At 41.6% G+C, this 22922-nt stretch overlaps 3 protein-coding genes and 1 non-coding gene across 5 annotated transcripts in view; 1 reads left to right on the forward strand and 3 right to left on the reverse strand.

The window, feature by feature from the left end:
- Nucleotides 1-871: 871 nt before the first annotated feature.
- trnal-uaa (transfer RNA leucine (anticodon UAA)) lies at nt 872-954 on the reverse strand. Its single transcript has one exon. It is a non-coding gene; the product is annotated as a tRNA-Leu (tRNA).
- Nucleotides 955-1638: 684 nt separating this feature from the next.
- On the reverse strand, nt 1639-4260 carry LOC116398798 (syntaxin-11-like). The gene is made up of 2 exons (XM_031875434.1): nt 4100-4260; nt 1639-3328 (listed from the first exon to the last, which is right to left on the reverse strand). Exon 2 carries the CDS (start codon nt 3320-3322, stop codon nt 2420-2422), a length of 903 nt encoding a protein of 300 aa, XP_031731294.1. The 5' UTR covers nt 3323-3328; nt 4100-4260; the 3' UTR covers nt 1639-2419.
- A 939-nt stretch (nt 4261-5199) lies between these two features.
- Nucleotides 5200-8108, reverse strand: LOC116398826 (syntaxin-11-like). 2 transcript variants are annotated; one of them, XM_031875498.1, is made up of 2 exons: nt 7567-8108; nt 5200-6531 (listed from the first exon to the last, which is right to left on the reverse strand). In XM_031875498.1, exon 2 carries the CDS (start codon nt 6522-6524, stop codon nt 5619-5621), a length of 906 nt encoding a protein of 301 aa, XP_031731358.1. In that variant the 5' UTR covers nt 6525-6531; nt 7567-8108; the 3' UTR covers nt 5200-5618. The 2 variants fall into 2 exon arrangements, with proteins under 2 accessions (XP_031731358.1, XP_031731359.1); XM_031875499.1 differs by having other exon boundaries at nt 5201-6638.
- Nucleotides 8109-8619: 511 nt separating this feature from the next.
- The window catches only part of mthfd1l (methylenetetrahydrofolate dehydrogenase (NADP+ dependent) 1 like), a 31649-nt gene continuing 17346 nt past the window's right edge, over nt 8620-22922 (forward strand). Inside the window, exons 1-19 of the mRNA XM_031875491.1 lie at nt 8620-9321; nt 10278-10362; nt 10650-10700; nt 10814-10867; nt 11310-11434; nt 12199-12299; nt 13580-13716; nt 14195-14306; nt 14704-14771; nt 14870-14967; nt 15122-15295; nt 15483-15619; nt 16073-16119; nt 16669-16776; nt 17205-17279; nt 17940-18042; nt 18640-18716; nt 20265-20405; nt 21182-21250. Coding sequence (XP_031731351.1) covers nt 9086-9321; nt 10278-10362; nt 10650-10700; nt 10814-10867; nt 11310-11434; nt 12199-12299; nt 13580-13716; nt 14195-14306; nt 14704-14771; nt 14870-14967; nt 15122-15295; nt 15483-15619; nt 16073-16119; nt 16669-16776; nt 17205-17279; nt 17940-18042; nt 18640-18716; nt 20265-20405; nt 21182-21250 — 1998 coding nt within the window. The 5' untranslated portion in view covers nt 8620-9085. The remainder of the gene's footprint in view (nt 9322-10277; nt 10363-10649; nt 10701-10813; nt 10868-11309; nt 11435-12198; nt 12300-13579; nt 13717-14194; nt 14307-14703; nt 14772-14869; nt 14968-15121; nt 15296-15482; nt 15620-16072; nt 16120-16668; nt 16777-17204; nt 17280-17939; nt 18043-18639; nt 18717-20264; nt 20406-21181; nt 21251-22922) is intronic.

Here is a 22922-nt window from a genome sequence, read left to right on the forward strand (position 1 = left end):
ACAAACTTTTGAACACGACTTTTAAAAGAGTTACAGCTATTTCTATTTGTGAAGCTTTTCCCGTGGCAGATGCAGATGACTGGGTTTCCATGAGCCCAAGGCATCGCCCTTGCTGTAAAATTATAGGGGTTAGAGTGTGTGTAGGCCTTCAAATGAGCCAACGTTTGGACTCCGGCCCAGAGACTACAAGACAGGGTTAGAGTGCCCTCTTCTGCCCCAGAGGTGCAACTACTCCTAAAGGCCACATTCACCTGGAGGACTTTACTAAACAAATACAGCATGAAACGACAGATATTCATAAATGTATGAACACGTTCAACTTAGTTGAAATTAATTTGGTATCATCACACAGACATATTTACCAAATATGCCTAACGTATGGATACTTTACCTGTACAAACCAGCAGGAGGTGGGCTTGTATTGTTTTGCTTGTGATTATTGTACCATCAGTACTACTTTCCTGCCAATCTTGACTAATAACAGTAGAGACGAAACGATTTGCAATAGCTTAAATGAAAGTAGACTAGTAAGAAAAACGGGAAAGTGTTAAAGGGCAGTTAAAGCGCCTTCATTGATCACAGTAGAGAATGAATAATTACAATATCACAACAGAGGAGCAGTCTTTTCATTAATGTTTTCACTTTTGTCACGTTACCACTATTTAAGCATAGTAACATCCTTACTATTTCATGTCTTAACTGCAATTGTCTCTGACTAGACATTCCATGAATTCCATACAGGGATTCCATACCCGCCTCCTTAACTGTTCTAGGTGTGTACTGTTTTATTAAGCCACTTAGGGTGCGGCATCGGACACTCTGCATATATTGAGAATGTCAATCTGCTGTAAGAGACATCACCAAAAACATATACCAGGAGTGGGGTTCGAACCCACGCGGACATATGTCCATTGGATCTTAAGTCCAACGCCTTAACCACTCGGCCATCCTGGTATATACACCGCGTACGGACCCTTTAAATATATTTCAACTGGCTTGTATTTTGATTGTATTTTAGTTTAAAATGCCTACGGAGCTGGCAATGCAACCATTGTTACGATAATCCAACATCGACAATGTCTCGTCTTGGGTAGAGCTAGGTTGCTAGCAGCTAACGTGTAAGGTGGAAAACTGGAGCGAACCTGCTAATGTCACGCTCGTTGACAACTAGCAAGCTACAAGCATTCAAGAGCAGCTAGGGAGCCTAGCATAATTTGGGCAACAACCAGGATGTGCACTAAAGCGCCACACAGCTCATTTTAGAGAGGCGTGAAATTTTGTCTTCTTATCTCTGCAATTTTGAAGATATAACGCTAGCTAACCTCAGCTAGTTGGGCTAACTTTAGAATGTTTGGTTCATGAAATGTCCCTATAACGTTAGCTCGTTAAGTTAGATATTGTTTGTGGTTTCCAATATCATGAATATCACAACCAGTGAAGCAAGAATGTATGTGAACTAGTAGGCTAAGTTAGGATGTTTTCCAGTCAATCGGTACACCTGTAAACAAAGGAGAAATATAGGTAGCATCAAAAATGTAAAATCTGAATAACAATTTTATACAATTCATTTTTCCCTCAATAACAGATGTACTTGAAACTCTTAAGTTCTTAACCATCACTGTTTTTATTTGTGTGTCTTTCAGATCACTTTACATGATTCAGATAGTTTTGCAGCTTAAGTTTGGGAGTAGCATGTGCATTTGGTAGCTTTATCAGCTGCACTATACAAAGACCACTGCTGTGAGCTTCCAGACCATCATTCCCATCAGTCAGTAAAGCTGTGCCACTAATCTGCACTATGGATATCTCATCTGATAGACTGCTTGTGGACTCCATCTTCCTTTAAGTACAGACTGCATCCTATTAGCATCCACCTCCTACATCAGATGGTGTCATCAACCATTAGGATGACCCCCCCCCCCCACTTTCCCAAAAGTGGCACTAGAGGCCTACCAGTTAAAGCCCACAGACCGTACATATAGTTGCATCTGAGATCACCATCTAACTTTGTCACGGTCGCACAAGATTGAGAAAGCGTCACCTAAACTTTTAAGGAAGTAAGCCACATTAGAGGGCCAAAAACTTAAGTTTCTTTTGATTTTAACACAATATGTACTTGTTAACAAATAATACTCTGACACAAATAACAAGTTATTTAAGTGTAGATTACATTTTAGACAGCTTGTAACTCCAAACCGTGAACAATTTTTAGCCTCACACCACAATTAGGGAAATACAGTGTGCTGCTCTTTAACAGCAAAACCGTTTCTCTTGCATTTTGTCCTCGTGAAGCCTCAGTTTATCATGAATTAAACACATTGTCTAACATCTCTTTTCAGGTTATAATAACTTTTTACACAGGTAAATGTTTATTTAATTTTTCAATCATCCATAAAATTGCATACATTTAAAACTAGCACTAAATTAGTCGGCTGTCTCTCCAACAGGGTAGGCAGGGACAACATTGTTGAAAAGGATTCCTCCTCTTGTACTGCAGGGCCCTCTTGATGTTAACATTGATTTTCTCAGTATATTCCTGTGTGCCACACACATTCACCTCGATGTTGTTAACCATGGATCCCTGCTCCTCCACCAACACGGCCATGTCCAGGAACAGTTCATGGACCTCCTTCAGGCGGACCTCCAGCTCCACCAGCTCCTTGTGTCTGCCTTTGATCTCGCACATCGCCCAGCGGGACGAGCGTACACCTTGGGTCTGTAGGCTCTGGGACAGCTCTGCCCATCCCTCACCACCTTTGTCCACCATCACGTCCAGCTGGTCATCTGTAATTTCAGTCCCTATTATGGAGGCCTGCCTCTGGATCCTCCGCCTGCATGTGCTCCTCTGCATCTCCTCTGCCACATTGTAGTCACTCATGGCAGCTTGGAAGTAACGGGATAGTGTGTCATACTGAGATCGGGCAATGCGACCAACAGCGGAGTTGGGACCGTCTTTTTCCTCTAGCTGGCTGCTCTCCTTCCCCAGGGCCTGAAGGCGGACGTACAGAGCCCCGCCGTGATGCTGGATCCCCCTGGCAATCGAGTCGGAGTCCCGTTTGAGTAGGGTGAGACGCCGCACAGAGGTGCCAAAGCGTTCGTTATTTATCTTCAGACGCTCCACCTTTAAGTGGAGCAAGGAGATCTCCTTGCGTATGGAGTAGGCCTCCCTCAGGATGTTGTCAATGGTGGAGGTGTTCTCAAACATTACTGCCTGTTGAGACAGAGTCCCCTTGTCTACATCATACTCTGAGCAATAAAACTCTGGCTCGTCGTCCTCCTGCTCCTCACTAATGGTCTGCAGCCTCTCCAGCATGTCCCGCATTTTTGCCTGAGAGACCAGAGCAAAACAAGATGTTGATTATCGTGCAAATAGATCAAATTCATAATGCAAAATTAATATCACATGCGTTCTACATGTTGGGCTGTAGGCACCCTCATTATGGTATAATCATCCTCAAATTGATGGCATACAATGTTCCCCTTTTTAAAACATTGAGTACCTTGACGACAGCATGTACAGAGTCATAGTTCATGCAGGGAAACCATACCACCCATCCAAAGCCAACATGTCAGAGTTATACAACTACAGCAACAATAACTGGTCAGTTTATCTGATGTAGGTTCTTTCTGTGGTTAACAACAATGACAGTCAAAGCTCAAAGAATTTTTTTTTTTCAAACCAGGAACAAGGAAGACGTTATCTTATTGAAAAACAGACATTTCCTTTAAAAGTAGGGTTAAGGCCAAAGATACTGTCGCGCTATACATGTTTAAGTATTTCTTCAGTACATTAATTTAGTCAATCACACACTGCACAAAATGTTCAAAATTCTGGTACTTGCATAAATCTCTGAGATGGATTATTTCATACAGTTTAAGTCGGAACACAGAAAAGCCATTTCCTGATACCACATTAGTACAAAATCAATTATTTCAAAAGCGGTCACAATATATGATAAAACAATTCATCTTCTTGATAGTCATTGAATCAGCCCTTTCTTTCTGCACTGATTAGATCCAATTATCCACTTGTCTCCAGGTGCCTCTGCTCCACATTTAGAACATTAAATAAATAAAATTCACTTTTAAAGTGCCTTACCTCTTGTGACCGGCTCCCACAAAATCAGAAAGCAAGAAAATCTCTTCAAAGTGTTTCAGGCTGATTTATTTGGTCCAAGGCGCTTGGAAAACACATCTTATTTATGCTGATGAAGGAAGTTGTCCGTCTGCTTCATATTCAGCATGTGTGTGACTGCCGCCCCTTCCCAGGTGACAGAAGAGGGCCTTCCCACTGCAACACACCATACTTCCTTTAAGAAAAAAAAAAAAAGACGCTTTGTTTTTGGTTAATTTTCTCATCACTTCAGGGTTGATTAAGTAAGAAAATATTCCTGTCAAATGATGCATCCAGGACAAATGTTCACAAGGAAGTTACTGAAGAAATTTGAGGAATTAGACTTTAAAAAAAAACTCCTTAATGAAACTGCTCACAAGGTGTGTGGATTATAGTGAGTAACCTGATCCTGATTTCTGGAAAGAGATTACTGTTAAGTTTTTATTTTTGGCGTTTTGAGCACCACAAGCTGAGTGCCATGTAGTCCCATTATATTGGAGAGAAGGAAGACATCTCTACTGACAGTATCTCCAAAACAACACACGCCAGAACAACATACAGCACTACTTGTATTATGAAAAACATGTATTTTTGATTTTGGGGTGAACTTTCCCTTTAACTATTTAACAGCACTACACTGGACTAATGCAACACGAGCTGCTCTGTTTGGTAAGTGATGACACCTGTGTAAGGAGATGCGTGTGTCTGAGGTGAACCTGAAACATGCCAGGGATTACAGGTATTAAATATGTCACACGCGTGATTGAGCTGTTGCAACGCAACATTTTTAGCACTGCCCCCTGTGATTGACAACTTGAATTAAGGAAATGTGTTTATGTATACCAAATGCAACCTTAATCTTTATATTTCAACAGGTCTTCATAGGTTCATTTCATGTTTAACAAGAATAAAGCCACACTCGGATTGATTCTAATATAACCGTTTATGTAATATACATGACACCATAAAAGAAAGGTAATATAGTCATAAAATAGCAGTGAAAAGTAACAGATTAGGGTACAACACATCCGCTTCTGGTGTCCTATGAGACGGTAAACATTAGAAAACGGTGGGGGGGTTTTCAGAATGTGAATGGCTTCTCTATGAATTTATCTGCAATTTTATAAAAAAAAAAAAAATCATCAGGCTACAAAAACTTAAAAAATATTTTCAGATACCAGTCGCATGACACCTCATGGGGGATGAATTCTGATTTGCGACACCGGTCATCAATGGATCACTTTTATACAATTTTAAAATACTTTACCCTTGTCTCTCAATCTAGACACAGTTTTAACCTGTCTATGAAAACCTTTATTTCACTTCCTGGAAAGATATTACACAATACCTCTACAGGCCATGTTGACAAAGACTTTGTGACAATAAGAAGTTATTTTAATGATACAGAAAATGCTTATTGTCCTTTAGATTTCCCCCTGATCTTTGTCTGGACAGCACATTGCATATTTGTCTGTCCCTCTACCATCTCGGTGCCGTACAGTCATCAGTCGACACAAGGGAAACAGCTGCAAAACATCTTTCTAAAGGGGTTGTTCTTGTTATGACGTTTGGCCCTGGCGATTTTGACGAGGGACTCCTGTATGCACTCGTCGGTTTTCTGAACGTTGGTTTGGATGGTGGTCAGCATGGGGCCCTGCTCCTCTACCAGCAGGGCGACGTCCAGGAAGATCTCATGGATGCCATTGATGCGGGTCTCCAGGTCCACCAACTCTTGGTGACGTTTCTCAACCTGGCACAGAGCTGAGCGAGCGGTTTTACCTTCAGCCATAATGTTGTCATTAAAGATGTTCCACTGACCTTTCTCAATCATCTCCTCCACTTCCTCTCCTGTCACCTCACGTCCCACTACCTCCATTTGCCTCTGGATCTGGGCTTTACAGTTCTCCCGATGACTCATCTCGGCCTCATTATACTCAAACATGGCATCGCGGAAACCGTTGCTGAGGCAAGCATACTGGGTTCTGGCAATGCGCGTGATGGCAGAATTTGAGCTGTGTTCTTCTTCTAGCTTGCGAGCTGTGCCGTCCATATCCCGCAGGCGTGCCAGCACATCCTCAGCCCGAGCCTTTATATCAGCACCAATAGCGTTGGAGTCCCTTTTGATAATGCTCATGGTGGTGACGCCCTGGACCATGCGAGAGTTCTGCTCACGAAGCCTTTTGATCTCCAGGCGGATGAGCTGGATCTCTCTGTGGATATCCTGTGACTGGGAAAAGATCCCCTCCAGAGCAGGGCTGTTGTCGAACAACACTGCCTCATGGGACAGCTCCTCCTGCAGGTCCACGTTGCTTAAGGTGTCGGAGAGAGTGGAGTCCACGGAGTCCGCATACTCCATCTGCTCCACATGGTCGTTGGACATTTCCTGCAGGTTGCTCAGTCTGTCCCTCATGGTTGGGCTGGAGAATAAGCGAAGGCTACAGATGTCAAGAAGATTTTCTCTGTCCGGTTATCTGTCCTCTTCTAACACACATTGGTAAAGGTGACTCATTAAAAGATGGCTGACCTGAAAGGGCAAACAACAAATCTTTAAATTCAGAGCTCATGAATTTAACCTTTTTTTCATCGTATATGGCTCGATAAAGCAAAAAGGGACACAAATGACATTCAAGATCCAAACAGAAAACATTTGCAAGTTTAAAACACACCCAGTGCCTCATTTATGCCGGCATACCTGTTTCCTTCCTCAGATGTCCTCCACCCAGCACTGGCCCAACAGGTTCTACAAAGACTAATCAAACGTGTTGCTCCTCACCAGACTAGTTGTTTTACCTTGTGATCTGTCTGACGTCTTTATCTAGACAGGCATTTTGACTTTTTAATCGAACTGGAGCACAAGAGTCAGCAGATACAGGAAAATATTGGATCTCCAGTTTGAGTAATACTATAAAATAAGCATTTCCTATCTGAAATTATGAGGCTGGTGACATTAGAATGCTTTTCAAATGGCTACTCCACCAAAAGTTCCCAAACTTCAGGAACTCCTACCTGACATTGTTGTAGTCTTTTCCTATTTGAGCTGGGAATAACAGTATTTATGTCTGAACAAAATAAGTTTTGAACAAGTTAAAATCTAATGAATAAAACATTAAGATTTCAGAAACATTGACTCAAGTGCTCCTGGTGATCAGGTTGGAAGTCATTATTGTTACAGGACTGAATACTCCTGAAAAACACTACTTTTATATTAATTATTCAGATGATATCCAACTGCCCAGTCTCACAGTTAAAACATTATCAGAATTAATGCAGGCATGGTGTGGGTACCTACAGTTAGGGCTTTATGTATGGTAAACAACATAAAAGCTATGTTTTTATGAGATAAATGAATGCTTAGTTTATATATATATATATATATATATATATATATATATATATATAGACCAGATATATATGTGAATCCTTCCCTACAAGCCCAAAGGAAAGCTCCTTACCTGTTGTGCTCTGATGTCCACAGATATCAAACGTTGTCCTTTATTGTAAGGCGACCGTAGAGCCACAGCACCATGCTACAGTTGACTGCTCCGGACTGTGAGCAGGAACAAAGGGCCCTATGCGTAATTGCAGCTATCTTTGGAGCCCAAACTGGTATTCAACTGTGGTTTTGTTAGGGTGGTGGATTGCGCCACGCCATGCGACTGTGCTGCCGTGACTTCAGGAATGAAACCCGGTCGGTTTGTCCTTTGGAGTGACGCTGCATCTCAGGAGCGTCAATTGGATAGGACGAGGTGTGTGAGCAGCTGCAGTGTATAAACCAAGTGAGTGCCAATTTGAACTCGCAGGCCTCTTTATTCTAATAAAGCGGTATTTTTAATAAAATGTAAAGGGAAGCCCAGGACAAGTGGTTTTGACGGGAATCTCAAACGCGACACTTGTCAATCAGCAACGTTGTCCCTTGAACAACAGCCGCCATGAAAGGATTTCTTTCTGACTTTGGATGAGAGCGATACCAATGCGTCAAATAACGCAGCCCGCGTATTGAGGTGGATTGGAGTTAAGGTTTTCCCAGCCGCACCCAAATTACTCCCACTTGCTCTTAATTGTGTGTGTGTGTGTGCGTTCATGAGAGAGAGAGAGAGAGAGAGAGAGAGAGAGAGAGTTAGCCAGCCAGCCAGCCACAGACAGACCTACCGCACTGTACTCTTTGCCAAATATGTCACACTTTGTTTAATATTGTTCCACTGAGGCAAATTTGAAAATAACCGACGTTTGCTTAGATATTAGCCGAAGGTAGTGTATGCCATCAATTAAATATAGTGGTTTTGGATCAGGGGCCATGCAGGGTGGCACCGTTTCAAATTATGGTTAATATAGGCGACTTGGATTGCAGCAGGAAGTTGCCTATTATGTCACTATAATAGGCTATGTACCCTATAGGCTTATAGCGTATCAACGTTTTCACGTGGTCCTAGATTTACAGGACATAGTTTTTGAACCCATGTGGCCTAAACTGACCTCGCCTCTTTCTGTGTAAATATAGCACGTGAACGTTCCTTTTTCTGAGGCTGCTGCTTTCATGTGTACCTCTGAAATTCGAATACACTTTTCCATGGTGGATAACAAAACACAGGACATGTGGCAACATGTTTTAATTCTTTCGGTCTTTTAACAACAGCCGAACTTTAGAAGTGACAGGAAAGGCAAACATGCATACATTATATAGGCTAATATATAATGAAATCATTACATGATCAAAATGTTGCTGCACCTGGGTTACACGCGGAGAACGTGGCATCCACATTTCCGCGCCCCAAAGTCAGCTTGTAAACAGGTAGCATCACATTACAAGGGTTATTCAAATTTCCGACTGCCCCTGAAGACAGCGTAACTCCATCAGGACCCTGTTGCCACTTCAACTGTATTTGCGTTCCCCCCGGAGGTTGAATCCTTTGCTAACCAACTTCAAGGCCAACAAAGAAAAGGTTAGACACCACAGTTTAAAAGGAAACGGCCATGAAGTTGTCTATGATTCGTAGTGCTTGTGGCAGCCTTCGGATACATCCAGCCCGTCCAGGAAGCAGGGTCAGCGGCTTCTCGCGGAGATGCCCATCGGTGGGTCTAGCCAACAGCCGGTTGATTCTCCGGGCAGCCAGCGCTACAAGCAGCGGCGGTACGAACCCAAAACTAGCCGTCAATTTTGGGAAACAGTCCCGAAAGGATGATGGGTTTGAATGCGACAGTTCTTTGAGGTAAGCATGTTGCATGTGACCAAACATTACGCTGCTAAGTTACTGTTTTATTTGTGTGTTTTTAACCGGAAATAACTGAACTATCGAGTAGCATCTTGATAAAGTTATCATCGGTAACTATTTCCTGTCTCGAGCTAGCAGTCAGTTCCGCACGTGTCCCCGACATCATCAGATGGACTCCAGCCAGCTGATGTAACTTTTCTCCTTTGTTGCTAAAACACACAATGATACAATGTGTCTGAATTCACAGCGAATAAAGCTAAAAAAACACGCATGAATGAATGGGTCCTGATGTAGAGTTTTACTGTAACGTTATTGGACATGTAGCATCACCATCACTGTGTGTTTGCACAGTGTTAACGGTTTGTTAATGTTTAAACTATATTTCTATTTATATATAACGTTACTATATACCATAATCTAAAAGTGAAGCACATTGAATGATTGATCGGAGATGGCTGGAGGTGAATTTGATCGAGACAATGTTTACACTTTGGAAAAGAAACGAGGTCAGTGTGTTAACTGGAGACATTTACATATTAGCCCCTCCCACACATTATTACACGCGCAGTAACACTCTTAGTCAATGGGTGGAACATTTTATTTTATTCTATTTTTAAAAAAAAAAATCAATTTTCTAGTGTTCTAGTTGGAATGTGATATTTTTTAACTGCAACAAATGTAGCCAAATCACTCTCTTTCCAATTATCCTCCGATTGTTGTTTTATTTGAATTGAGCAGGGGAGAGAATTTGAGGCATAATTCACAGTTAAGTTTTTCACCCTTCCTCCCCAGTTAGCTCACAGACACAGAATAAACTATTCTAAATGTTGTCTCCTTCTCTGTTGGTGTTACCTTTTCCAAAGCCTTACCATGGGTGTCTTTGGCTTAAGGTATGTGTTTCACGTGAATCAAAAACCTAAATAGATGACTAACCAGTTTGTTTTCTCTCATAGCAAGGTGATTCAGAGCACCAAGGAGGCAATAGCGGCTCTGCAGAGAAGAAATTCAACAGTCCAACCTTTGTTAGCCATTATACAGGTATTGTCAGCAAAAAAACAAATAACTATGTAGGATTTGTGTTTCCTATTGTAGAATGAAAGACTGCGTGATGTCATGTGCAAGTTACAATGTTGTGGAAGGTTGCCTAAAATATTGTCAAACTTACCATGGCATAGTTGTAATTATTTTGTCTGAATTTACCTTTAACCTGAGGTTTATCTGTTTTTACTGAAGCCATTGAAGATGCTTGTGTTATAGTGTGTGTGTGTGTGTGTGTGTGTGTGTGTGTGTGTGTGTTTTCTCATTATGCAAATTGTATCTCAAAGGCAGGTGAAGATGACAGCTTTTTGGAGATCAGTAAGAAAATTGCAGGAAGGGTAAGTTACCGTCTTGCTGTTTCTATATGTGAATTTAAACCATTTTGTCTTTTTTTTTCATAAATCCACACAATCAGTTAACCCTCTTTTTGTTTGTCCCTGTTCGTCCACAGGTTGGCTTAAACATCACACAGATTTGTCTGGCAAAGGAGTGCAGTGAAGATGACGTAAGTGAAGCTGACACACATATTTGGTTACTGTCCCTCCGCGCATAAAACAAGAAAAACTCTCCCCGCCCCCTCATTATTTAGCAAGTCAGTGCATGATTTGCCATTCCCTTGCTGTTTGTCAGTGCAGCATGGTGGTTGTAGTAAACATCAAGGTAATCAGTGCCTCTTGTGAGTTTTTGTATTATTCAAGCTTTTCTTGACTGTAAATCATCATATAAACAATTTTTATGCACTGTCAATAGCACAGACAAGTTCAATTTGATGGTGCACTTGTTGTGTCACTCTTTTACTTGTTCTTTATTCTCAAAAAATCAAAGATACTTTACATTTTAGATGTGAAGTGCAGAATTTTCTGTAGGCAAAATGTCACTATTGCACCAATGGCTTCTAAATACTTTCTTTTTGTGTGTGTATTTTGTCTTTGTGTGACTGCGTGTAGATCATAGAAGAGGTGTTGAAGCTCAATGAAGACCCCAGGGTGCACGGAGTCCACCTTCACCTCCCCCCTGCGTCCCTCACCAGTCGAGTGTTGAACACGCTGAAACCTGAGAAGGATGTAGATGGGTAAACAGCACTAGCACTAGCTAACTAGGATCATAGCATATAAGACGGCTGAGTTTTCTGTTCTCACACAGAGAGATAATAATAGTGAAGAGCATACTTTGTTGATTTTCCATTGGTTGTTTTTATATTGCATTCGTAGTCCCTTAGCAGTAGACCTTTTTATGCAGCAGTCTGCCAGGTATCAGCTGTGCGTGTTTCTCTGTCCCAACAGAGATAAATGTATTTAGTGTATTTCATATGGTACAGTATATTAGAAAGGGGCTGCTCAGAATCAAGACTGTCTAAATGCAGCTTGTGACTTCAGCACGTAAGTGAATGAGGAAAATGTGCAAGGCACCCTTCATAATCAGCACAAATTGAACAGCACTGGTTGAACTAAGAGCAAATTGTGTAAAAATAACAAATACATTTGAGCTGTACGGTCCTTTTGCTTTACTGCAGCAAGCTACTCTGTTTATTTTTAGTGTTTGATAAAAATGTTTTTGACCCTAACCCTAAATCTCTCTTCAATAATAGAACTATACTATATACTGTACTTTGATATGTTACTCAGCAGTGTTGAGCTTTACCGTTAACTCAGGAATGATGTGTGCCTCATGTGCATCCAATTTAGAAATCTTCTGAGTGACCGTAACACGCTCATTGCACTTTACAAAATAGCCTTAATGCAGTGCTCACACTGCCCAGTAAGAGTTAATTGCTTCCGGGGGTAATAATTCTGTATTTCTTTTGATATGTTTGTGTCCATTTTTTTCTTGTAATAGGATATCTGATTTGAATATGGGCCGCCTGGTGCGAGGAGACCTAAGTAAAGGCTTTGTGCCACCCAGAGCCAGCGCTGTCCTGGATCTGCTGGAGAAACATGGTATACAATTTGATATATGTAGCTGTAATGGTGCTCACATTTACATCAAAATATTTCCTTATATAGAGAAATGGGGGCTTGGCAGTATGCTGATTGCAAATAGTGGACACGCGCCTGTCAATTTAGACTGATTCTGATTCACTAACATACCCAAGGCGGTAAGATCAAAATTGGACACTGCGCAAATTTCATAAATCCGACGGTAATTTAACGTTCGCATTTCTACGACCTCATTATCATGTGAAGCCTAATGTGCCATAAACTAAAATATGTCACAACATCAGGGAGAACATTCAGTTAGTGAGTCTCACTGTTTTTAGAATACATTTTGGGAATTATGTGGGGATCTGAAACTACAGTGCACCCAAAATATTTTGTCATTAGGACCCACAAGAAAAAATGCTGACTCCTCAGACTAACTACTAAGTTTGGGACCAATTTAAGACTCACCCTGAGGTTCACAGGGTAGGGGTCAGAGTTCAGGTGTACATAGGGTCACATTTATTCGGAGTGTCCCTGATGCAAATAGTTGCCAACATGTGGCGCAAGTGAAGAATTTGTGGTCCAGTTTCAGTATTATATGGTGTGGTGCATTTCTAAATATAAAAAGAGCAAACTGTTGCACACCAGTAGGTCAACAAGCGCGTAGGAGAATACTTATGGTCGACAATATAGATCCAAAAACTCCTGCACACTGTCGTCTTCACCTGCATTCAGAGATATTCATCATCAGGTTACTTTAACTTGATGGTCTATCTACTGAAACGGTGTGAAGAAGACAGTGTGCGGACGTTTTTTGTTCTACATTTCAAAATATCAGCATACCGTATCTGTAATTATAGCGGCAGTGTTGCACAAAGCTGTTAAACGCCTTCTTTTCCAATTATGATTTTCTTTGTTTGCTTCACAGACATGAAAAACACAATCCAATTACAGATGAATATTCACAAAAAATGTATTTCAGAATGTATTCATATTATATTTTCGAAGGATGAATTGTATAAATATGTAAATATAAGCTAAAAACGCAAACAGCTAGTAGAAATAAAAAATGACATAAGCTGCATTTACATTCACAATTAAGAATACACAAACAGCTACATTTAATTGCTGTGCATTGTGCAAAGTCATTTCCATCCATGTCCAGATGGTCTGCATTTTAATACGCTTGACTATTCCTGAAATATTGACCATGTCGACAGTTTGGTTGCTAATGCACATGAGGCACTTAATTAATGAAAACGGTTATGTCTTAATGTTGTGTTGAAATATCTCTGCAGATGCTCCTTTGGAGGGGAAAACTGTGTTGCTGGTCGGAGGAGAAGGACCCTTTGGGGTGGCCCTGCAGTGCCTGATAGAAAGAAGTGGACTGGTGGCTCTCAAGAGTCGTTGGAGCTCCAAGAGCCTGCAGAGTCAGGTGTGTTTGTATATACGTGTGTGACTCAACACTACTCGAAAATGATTTTTTGTATAAATGTAAGTGTTCATAACTTACTCCCAGGAGACTTGAAAGGTGGCTGTTAAAAGTGTGTAGTTTGGTTCCTGTTTGTGGTCAGCTTGACTTTACTTTGTTTTGAGTGTGTTCCTTTACTTTTGTTTTGAGTATAATTTGTTTGAAAAGACGTACCGCTGAAGCCATGGCTTTATAAATGGAAAGCCTTCTTGTGATCCATGTCCTTAAATGTCTCTAGTCATTATTCAGTTGCTACAGTATGTGCCGTTATAGTGGCCAACCACAAGGAGGCAGTCTCTGCTTTACCACATGCAATGTCATAATGTCATTGCATTGCCAAATGCTTTATCTATTGTCTCTTTTTTTTAATTTCTTTTTTTAAACACTTTTCTCTTTTTGAAATTCTTCATATGTAATTTATTCTCTCTTCCTTATTCCCAAGGTGAAGCAGGCTGATGCTGTGGTCCTATTAGGAGCTGAGAATATGGATTTCCCCCCCACCTGGGTTAGACCAGGGGCTGCTGTCATCCGCTGTGAGCCCAACCTGGAGACAGGTAGTGTGTAATATATTGTGATAGTCATCAAAATCACCCTGTATGGATCTGACCTGTGGCCCGTTTACAGTCCATTTGTTCTGTCTGTTGATTAAAGGCAAAAAAGGGCCAGAAAATGAATCTTTAAATAAATAAAAAAAGCAATCACTGTGCATAAAAGTTCCCATAGACATACTAGTGTAGTTTGCAGTTAAAGTAAAAGTGTATTTGGCTTTTTTCTGCATTGTAAAATTAATAAATTTGCAGATTTGTCATGTCAAGTGTAACCCTTCTCCTTCTGCCGTATGATGGGACACAGCATCTGTTTTCTTTCTCAGTCCCACTCTTGCGTAACTTTTTGGTCAGCATGTTTTTACTCAACATGTGCATTTGTCATACACTTTTTGTTTTGTTTTAGATGAACATGCCATTGAGATGTCCTCAAAGTCTGGGTTAGGATACCTCACAGCCGCTTACAGAACACAGGTGCGCCTCTTTGTTTCTGTCTCCATTCTCGCTCCATGTGCTTACTATCTTTTCTTCGTTACCGACCTACCTCGTTGTCTCTCCTCTTTGTCTACTAGAATGTGGCGCGTAGTTGCGGTCGGTGGCTCCAGGAGCAGCAGTACCAACCCTGGCATTTGCGCAGCCTCAAACTGCAGCCCCTGACCCCCGTACCAAGGTATAGACCGCTATCCGTGAGGCTATTACAAATGTATCTACATCCTTTTCTCATGCCACATTGTTCTTTAAGTTGCACCTCAGAGACAAAGTCCATTTGACGCTTTAAAATCAAATGCATGTGAATGATTTGTCATGCTTTCTGTATTTGTTAGTGACATAGCGATTTCCAGAGCTCAGACGCCCAAGCCAGTGGACCAGCTGGCTGCGGAGATTGGTTTGCTGCCAGAGGAGCTTGAAGCCTATGGCAGGAGCAAAGCTAAGGTCCGACTCTCCCTGTTGGACCGCCTCCACAAACAGCCGGATGGGAAATATGTACTAGTTGCTGGGTACGTGTGACTTACAGATAAAACTAAATCCTTTTTCTTAACCATATCTGCTTTCGGTGCCCCCCTAGTCCTTAGATTTATGATGTAAAAGAAGTAAGCCCGATTGGGCAAGCCATCACTCAATTCCTGCTTCCTTTATGGTGTTAATGTAAAATTCAAAAATGTTCTCTATGTTCTTTGTGTCTAGTATAACTCCGACTCCACTGGGCGAAGGTAAAAGCACGGTGACCATTGGCCTAGTTCAGGCCCTCACTGCCCACCTTAAGCTCAACTCCTTTGCCTGTCTCCGACAGCCTTCCCAGGGACCCACCTTTGGGGTTAAAGGTCAGTAATGAATACTTAAGTCCTTATGCTAGTTGCACATAATATATCCTGTGCTCCAGTACAGTAGTGTCAATCCTTCAAAAACTCAGTTTTCTCTAGAACTTTAGTAAGAAAACTGATGCCAACCTCAGTCCCACTCTGTAAGGATATGTATTTTCATTTTAGAAAATGTTACTTTGTTCTGCAACTTTTAATTTAATTTTGTTCTGCGCATTGAATACACCGAGTGGAATTTGGACAAGGCCAGAGACAGGCGCCCAAGCCAGCAGTTAGGAATGTCTCAAGTAATTGTGTGATAAGCTATCTTTGTCAGCATGGGGCTAGCATTTCATACCCTGCTACATTTTGTGCAGGGGTGGTGGAGTAGTTCACTCAGTACACCGCTCAGCATTCCTCCTTTTGTGTGTCCCTGTCCTGTTGGTCTGCCTCTGACTACCTCTTCTTTGTGCCTAGGGGGAGCTGCAGGAGGGGGATATGCCCAGGTCATCCCCATGGAGGAGGTAAGACACACAGGCACTCTCCTTGCTCCCTAGCAGGACTAATGCAGGCTTCAAAGACCTAAGATATGCAGAGACTCACGAGTTTTCACACACGCACACAACCCCTGGAGCTGTGGCATAATATTGCCTATGACTAAATCACTGTCCGTAAAGGGAGGGAGGGAGGGAGGGAGGGAGGGGTGAGATGGAAGCAGACTGGTTTTTAATAAGCTGCAGACACATTCTTCTTTTCTCATACAAAAACATCAGCTTTTTTTAGCTTTTTCCTTCTACCGCCCTTTACTCTCACGTCTTTACAATATGTTTTTTCATTTAAATTGAAGGGCTCGTATGTCGTAATATTTTTAAACATCAAGTCAAAACCATGAAGATTACTCTGTTTGAAACCACACATGATACTACATTTGAACCCCCGTTGTTAGAGGTTTTAATTCCACTTGGCGCCATCCGAACCCACAATGTCTACCGTTACATTACAAGAATAGTACTTTGATTTTCTTGGTTTCAACTCTCTTTCACATTTTCTCTGTCTGTTCTTCCTCTTGTCAGTTCAACCTCCATCTGACTGGTGACATTCATGCCATCACAGCAGCCAACAACCTGGTGGCAGCAGCCATCGATGCCAGGATGCTTCATGAGGCGACGCAGTCAGACAAGGTGACCGTGTGATCTCGTCACTCAGTAATAACTTATTCTTACACAAGCAAAAAAATGTAAAAACTGTTGTTTTGACCTGGATGCAAGTATAATGACAAATATGCTATTTAGATGTGTTTATTCTTTGTGATTTTAAAAGAGGAAATTGTGAATGATGTTAATATATTATGTGTACATACATCTTGTGAAGTCATTGAATATTCACAGGGAAGCCTTAAACATGTGTCACAGAGACGATTAACTAATCTATGTAAGAGCATGCTTTTTATGTCCCAATTACATTTAGCAGTCACAACCATAGTGTGTATTTGGAGTGATGCATTCTATTCAAGAAAACATTTGAATCCTCTGAGGTGCAATTTAAATGTACTTTATATGCATAAACACACATAATGTGATTACATTTTCTTTCTTCTTCTTCCTTGAAGGGCCTGTTCAATAGACTGGTTCCTTCAGTGAACGGAATCAGAAGATTTTCACCCATCCAAATCTCCAGGCTACGTGTAGGTCTAAAACGTTCAACAATCATTCCTCGCCAGAAGCACCATTGTGTTGAGCTCTGATTTAAAAAAAAAAAAAAAAGACACTTTCATCCAATAGGGGACCTCAGTGAGCCTACCTTAAAAATGCACCTCTTTCCCTCCACCTTGTCCTCGTCTCCAAATATGTATCTATGTCTACAAGTAATGCTGTTTTGTTGTGGTATTGATAAAGAAAGCCTAATATCAAGTCTTAATAGATAAAATACACATGGCACATGTTATGGAGATGAATTTTGAACATAAGCCAACTGAATGTTTGTCTGTCCCGTTGGATGAGACTATAAAATATTCATTGGTCTTAATGGACAGAGTGCGAGATCAGAGTCGTGTGTGTCTTTTTAAACAGAGCACTCCGGTGAACCTTTTGAACCCGACACCGAGTTGATCGCCTCGTAGTCATTTATTCTGGTTTTGTTTATACATGCTGGAATGATATTGTGTCCAGCTGATGTGGACATACTGTACACCGGAAAGTCCCACTACTACACGATCCTAAAATATCAAATAAACTACTGTATCTAGCAGTAGTGGCACAGCTGGGACTAAAGCCAAAATGTTCACCTAAGCATCACATCTCACTCACAGATGATCCACTAATCTTCTTTGTTTCTTTGATTCCAGCGTCTAGGGATCAATAAAGTAGATCCTGCATCGCTCACACCGCAGGAAGTCGGCGCCTTTGTTCATCTTGACCTTGACCCCTCGAAGATCACCTGGCAGAGAGGTACCGAACAGAAGCGTAGGAAATCCCTCTGAAGGAGTAAAAGAGGACTAAAGAAGGAGTTAGTCTGTGGAATATTCAGGAGGATTTGTGTTTTCTTCTCGATGCAGAGGGCTGTCATTCTATCAGTCTGATAATATTATCAACATACCAACCAACATGATGTATTTATAATAATATGGTGATGATATATGGCATTGGCCATCCCAACCACAAAGCAAGGGTACAGTAGTTTTAGTTTTTATTTTAATCTTGATTTTTCAATCTCAGTTTAGTTTTAGATCGTTTTTTACTTTAGTTTAAAGAAAGGTTTAGTTTTATAACACATGGTTGGAGAACTGTGTAGGTATGGCCATAATGTTAGATGTTTAATCTTTGCTCCACTTAAATGTCGATGTGATGCAGCGGTGACATAGCGTTTTTACAGTCTGGCTGGTTCAGGCTGTAAAAACATAAATCTTTTGTGTGTGTCTGAGGCATCCACTTTAAATAAAGTTTGTTCTGTCATTGATGTTAAGCCAGTTTTCCTGCTCAAAGTCGTGGATTTTATGAGAAATGTTGCAGGAAATGAAACTTTTTCTTTTTGTCTTGGTTTTCCAGTTGTTGACACAAATGACCGTTTCTTGAGGAAGATCACAGTCGGACAAGCGAGCACTGAAAAGGGTCAGATAAGAGAGGTATGCAGCACTCGTGCCTTCACAATCTTCTTTCCTCTGAATAGTTGACGTTCTTTTGAAATATTCTTCACCCACCGGCTTTGTTTCGTGTATTTTTGCGATATCCAGAATATGACAAATGTGACCAGAACTGATCTATATGTTGCGTTCAAGTTCATCGCAAATATTTTATCATTCACCCACACAGTATGACAAAACAGCAGTTTTTTCATTGCAGAGGCTTTGCTGGTGGCTGTCATTAACCTGGGTGTAATGTTGTTATTAAAGAGATAGTTCAGGTGTTTTGGATTGGGGTTGTATGAGGTACTTTAACCACAGTCTGTGTAATACTTGCAGTAGATGACGGTCGGCACGCCCCCAGCTTGGAGAGGATCAGTTAGAGTGTAGAGTATATTTATAATATTTTTACTTTGCCATTTCTGACAGGGAACTGAAGTATTGTTAGCCATCTCTGTTCTCACCATAGACACCAGACTCCAGAATACTGGGGTTGCTGGTCGACCCGTCATCTACTGTATGTAAAGCACTGACTATTGATAAGTACCTCATACAGCCCCACCTCAAAACATCTGAACTCTTCCTTTAAGATACTCGTACAATAAAACTGAGTTTATACAAACTTTCTAATAGACTCACAAACACACACACACACACACACACAGTCCCCTCCATTCCCCCCCCCCCTCTGTTCGTGATAAAGGCCAGATGTATTCCACCCATATGCCTGTAGTAATGACAGCTAAATGAAATCCTGTAAATAAACACTTCACCTCAATGGGAAGCAAGCAGGCTTAAGTGAAAGCAAATGTTTGAAGAAGGAGAAAAGTGACCCACCCATCCACACACACACACACACACACACACACACACACCTGGAACCGCCTCTGAGCTAGTTCAGCATATGTTTACATTTACCACCATCAGTTCATCCATTCTGTTTCCTTTTTCATTCCCCTGTCCTCCACCTTCCTCCAGCGCTGGATACACTATAGCCCCTCAGGGCATTATCAGTGGGAGTAGAAATGTGTTCCTTGGTGGATTTATGTGGTTTAAGTTATTTTTCTTTTTTTCTTTTGACGTGGAATGGACACTGCTTTGGTTTCCCAGACTCTTCCCAGTGGAAATCCCTCATTCCATTATTTGTTTGTTTTAGTTTGACATAAATCAATACAGAAAGTCCCAACAATAGTTAAACATGTTAATAGTTATTTCCTTTCCCAAATCCATTACTCCAAAACTAGGCCATAATCATATGACTTGTATTCTCTTGCCCATGTGATAGAGCTGGTGACTATCGTGTCTTCATAATCTCTGTTCTAACAGTCACTGTGGACGTGAGGCAGTCAGTTATATTTTTACTAAGCAGTCAACACTTTAATATAAATTGTAAACATGATTTCACACAATAAACATGAAACTGCAGAATTTCTGCTCGTCTGTTTCGTGGTTGGTAAATGCATCTGAATGTTCTTCAGGCCGGTGAACTGCTGCAGTTTGTTGCCCTTGTCGTTCACATTGTGTATGATCTTTCTTTCTCTCACTCTGCAGACTGGGTTCGACATTGCCGTGGCCAGCGAGATCATGGCCATCCTGGCTCTGGCAGACAGCCTGGAGGACATGAGAAACAGACTGGCGCGCATGGTGGTGGGCACCAGTCGCTCCGGACAGCCCGTCACCGCAGAGGACCTGGTGTGTGTTACTGTGTGGTCTTTTTCATGAAAGCTGAAAATCTCACAGTTGGCGTTTCATCACTACATCTCTGTATTGAAATGAAGAGACTTTATCTGTCATGGCCTTGCAGAGAGAAGTGTGACGGTTAGGTGTGTCCTACATTTTTGGTAGGGGAACCTGCGGCGTTGGGGCCCTTGTGGGTGTTTTTGGAGAAACGCGTTAAACATAATTCATCGTCATCATCATTTTCTGTCAAACTTGCAGTTTAAACATTTCCAAATTCCCAGTTGTCCCAGATTCACTTAAAGTACCACTTCCCCTCTTCATAACAACACATCTAATGTAGGTGTAACCTGCTATTAAGACGTTGAGCAGAGTTTTCGCACCTCTCACCGGGTCCTCGTGTGGGGTCAGCTGGTTCTGGTTTCCCACAGAAGACGGCGGCCTGTGTTGTTTCAGAGCCGTGGAGGAGGATCCCCTATAGAGTTACATTAGTCTTCTGATTAGACTCGATGGAAAAACATCACCACACCTTTTAGAGCCAGCCCCAGTGAGAATATGCTGTGCAACTGTGTGTAGTGTGTTGAGATTGCTGACGAGGCATATTTTGGGAAGCAAGCACAGAGACCTACAAATGGACTGTAGTGCCATGCCATTTATCATCTGTAGTGGATAACCATTAAACTCTTCTGTACATAAATATAAAGCGTTGGTGAGGTTAAATACTTGTCTTAATCCTTATTACTTGTTATTGTCCCCCCCCACCTTCATATTTCTTTCTTCCTGCCTGTCAGGGTGTGAGCGGAGCATTGGCGGTGTTAATGAAAGATGCCATCAAGCCCACATTGATGCAGACCCTCGAGGTGAGACACGCACACATAACCCCACTTAAATAGCCATTACCCTCTCAACAGAGCGTCTTCAGGTGAATATCTTCTATAATAAATATGCTGGCGGTCCACAGGGACGTTGAGAGTGTTCACTACATCTACATCTGCTGTCAGAGAAAAGAGAGGGCGCGCTCCACTGAGAGCTTTTAGGAAAGAATGATGAATTGACTTTTTCCTCCCATGGCACTTTATCTTAACGTCAGTGTAGCAGAGTGTAGAGGACAGGTGGAGCTCTCACAGGCCATCCCGTCCAGATGCATTGTGTCCTAAGCCCTTGTGACGACTTAAACCATAATTCTGCCTCTCGCAACATCTGGCTTTCATTTAGCTTTTGAGACATTACAGTGAGATGACTGGACATGTGATCACACAGGAACATAAACATATATATCTATTTATCTCCCTGTTCTAGAGGAGAAAGCCCAACCCTCAAGGTGATTAATGTGGAGCAGTGGAGTTGGAGGGTTTAAATGTACTAATAACAATCCAGACATTGATCTTTGGCCTCTCTGGTACAGCGAAAGCCTACTTGAAAGAAGCACCGAGTTTATATACGACTCGCCCATTAGCTAACTTATCCACTAAAGGATGAAACTTTAAAACCATCACTATATCCCGGGACTGGTATCATTCACTTCCTGTGCATATCAAAATTGTTGGTTAAATGTGACTATTTTAAGTTTTTCTAAGCTTTCTATGGTATTTAACGGAATATGTTTGGGTTTTAGACTGATTGTTGAGCTAAACAAGACATTTTAATTTCAAATCGTATCGCTCTTGATATACTGCTAGTTATCCTGTTCCCTGTTAGTTTGTTGCATTGGTTCTCAACCATAAGGAAAGCTGCGTTCCAGTTGAACTGGGAAGTCTGAATTTCCGATTTCCCAGTCAGAAAGTTTAACTGGAACGCCCCCTGAAGTCTCAAAAATATCTCAAAATCGGTGAGACGGTCTTCTTCCGTCTTTGTCAAATGAGAAAAGACACATTCCAAAGATCGTGGTGCTGCAGTACTTGTCCTGTCATTGTGGTGCCTCGGCAGTGTGTTGGCGTTTGTACATCCAGGCGACTGCGTCTGGTTTATCTTTGTTCTTGATGTTCTCATGGTACGCTGTTCCAGCTAAGAGTCTGAGACACGGGGCTGTGTGGGCCAAAGTGTATTATTCTGTCAGATTGATTTAAGTCATTAAAGTTAACAATGTTAGCAGTCATGCTCCTGCTAACAGGTTTTTGTTGTGGGACTATTTGTCTTTTTTGTTGGTTTTGAACAGAAAGCTTGGGTACACATGGCAACTGGGTGGGGAAAGTAAACACAGACTGGGTGTAGAGGGGGTGGAGTGTAGCATGCAGCAGATATTTGGTTACTTTCAGAGTTGTTTTTTTTGAGGAAGCATTGCGGTCATGTTGTGTGAAACGGCTTCCTGTGTGGGTTTCCTGTGATTCTGGTTAGGGAACTGGTATCGGGACCGACCGGGCCTCAGAGCTCCATGAGAACTTTCCATGCAGCTTGGCCGCCTGTGCCCCTCATGCCCTCTTGGCTTGTAATTGTTTGTGTTGAATACAGACACACACACACACATGAGAATGGAGTTGGCATATGGAAGCTAGTGTGTTTTTTGTGTGTGTGTGTTAGAGCACACGTTTCTGT

The sequence above is a fragment of the Anarrhichthys ocellatus genome, unplaced genomic scaffold (genome assembly GCF_004355925.1).
Source record: "Anarrhichthys ocellatus isolate YVR2014 unplaced genomic scaffold, GSC_Weel_1.0 scaffold91, whole genome shotgun sequence".
Lineage (NCBI taxonomy): Eukaryota > Metazoa > Chordata > Actinopteri > Perciformes > Anarhichadidae > Anarrhichthys > Anarrhichthys ocellatus.

Coding starts and splice junctions, on each gene's coding strand:
- LOC116398798 (XM_031875434.1), bottom strand. CDS start 3,322: ATGCGGGACATGCTGGAGAGGCTGCAGACCATTAGTGAGGAGCAGGAG.
- LOC116398826 (XM_031875498.1), bottom strand. CDS start 6,524: ATGAGGGACAGACTGAGCAACCTGCAGGAAATGTCCAACGACCATGTG.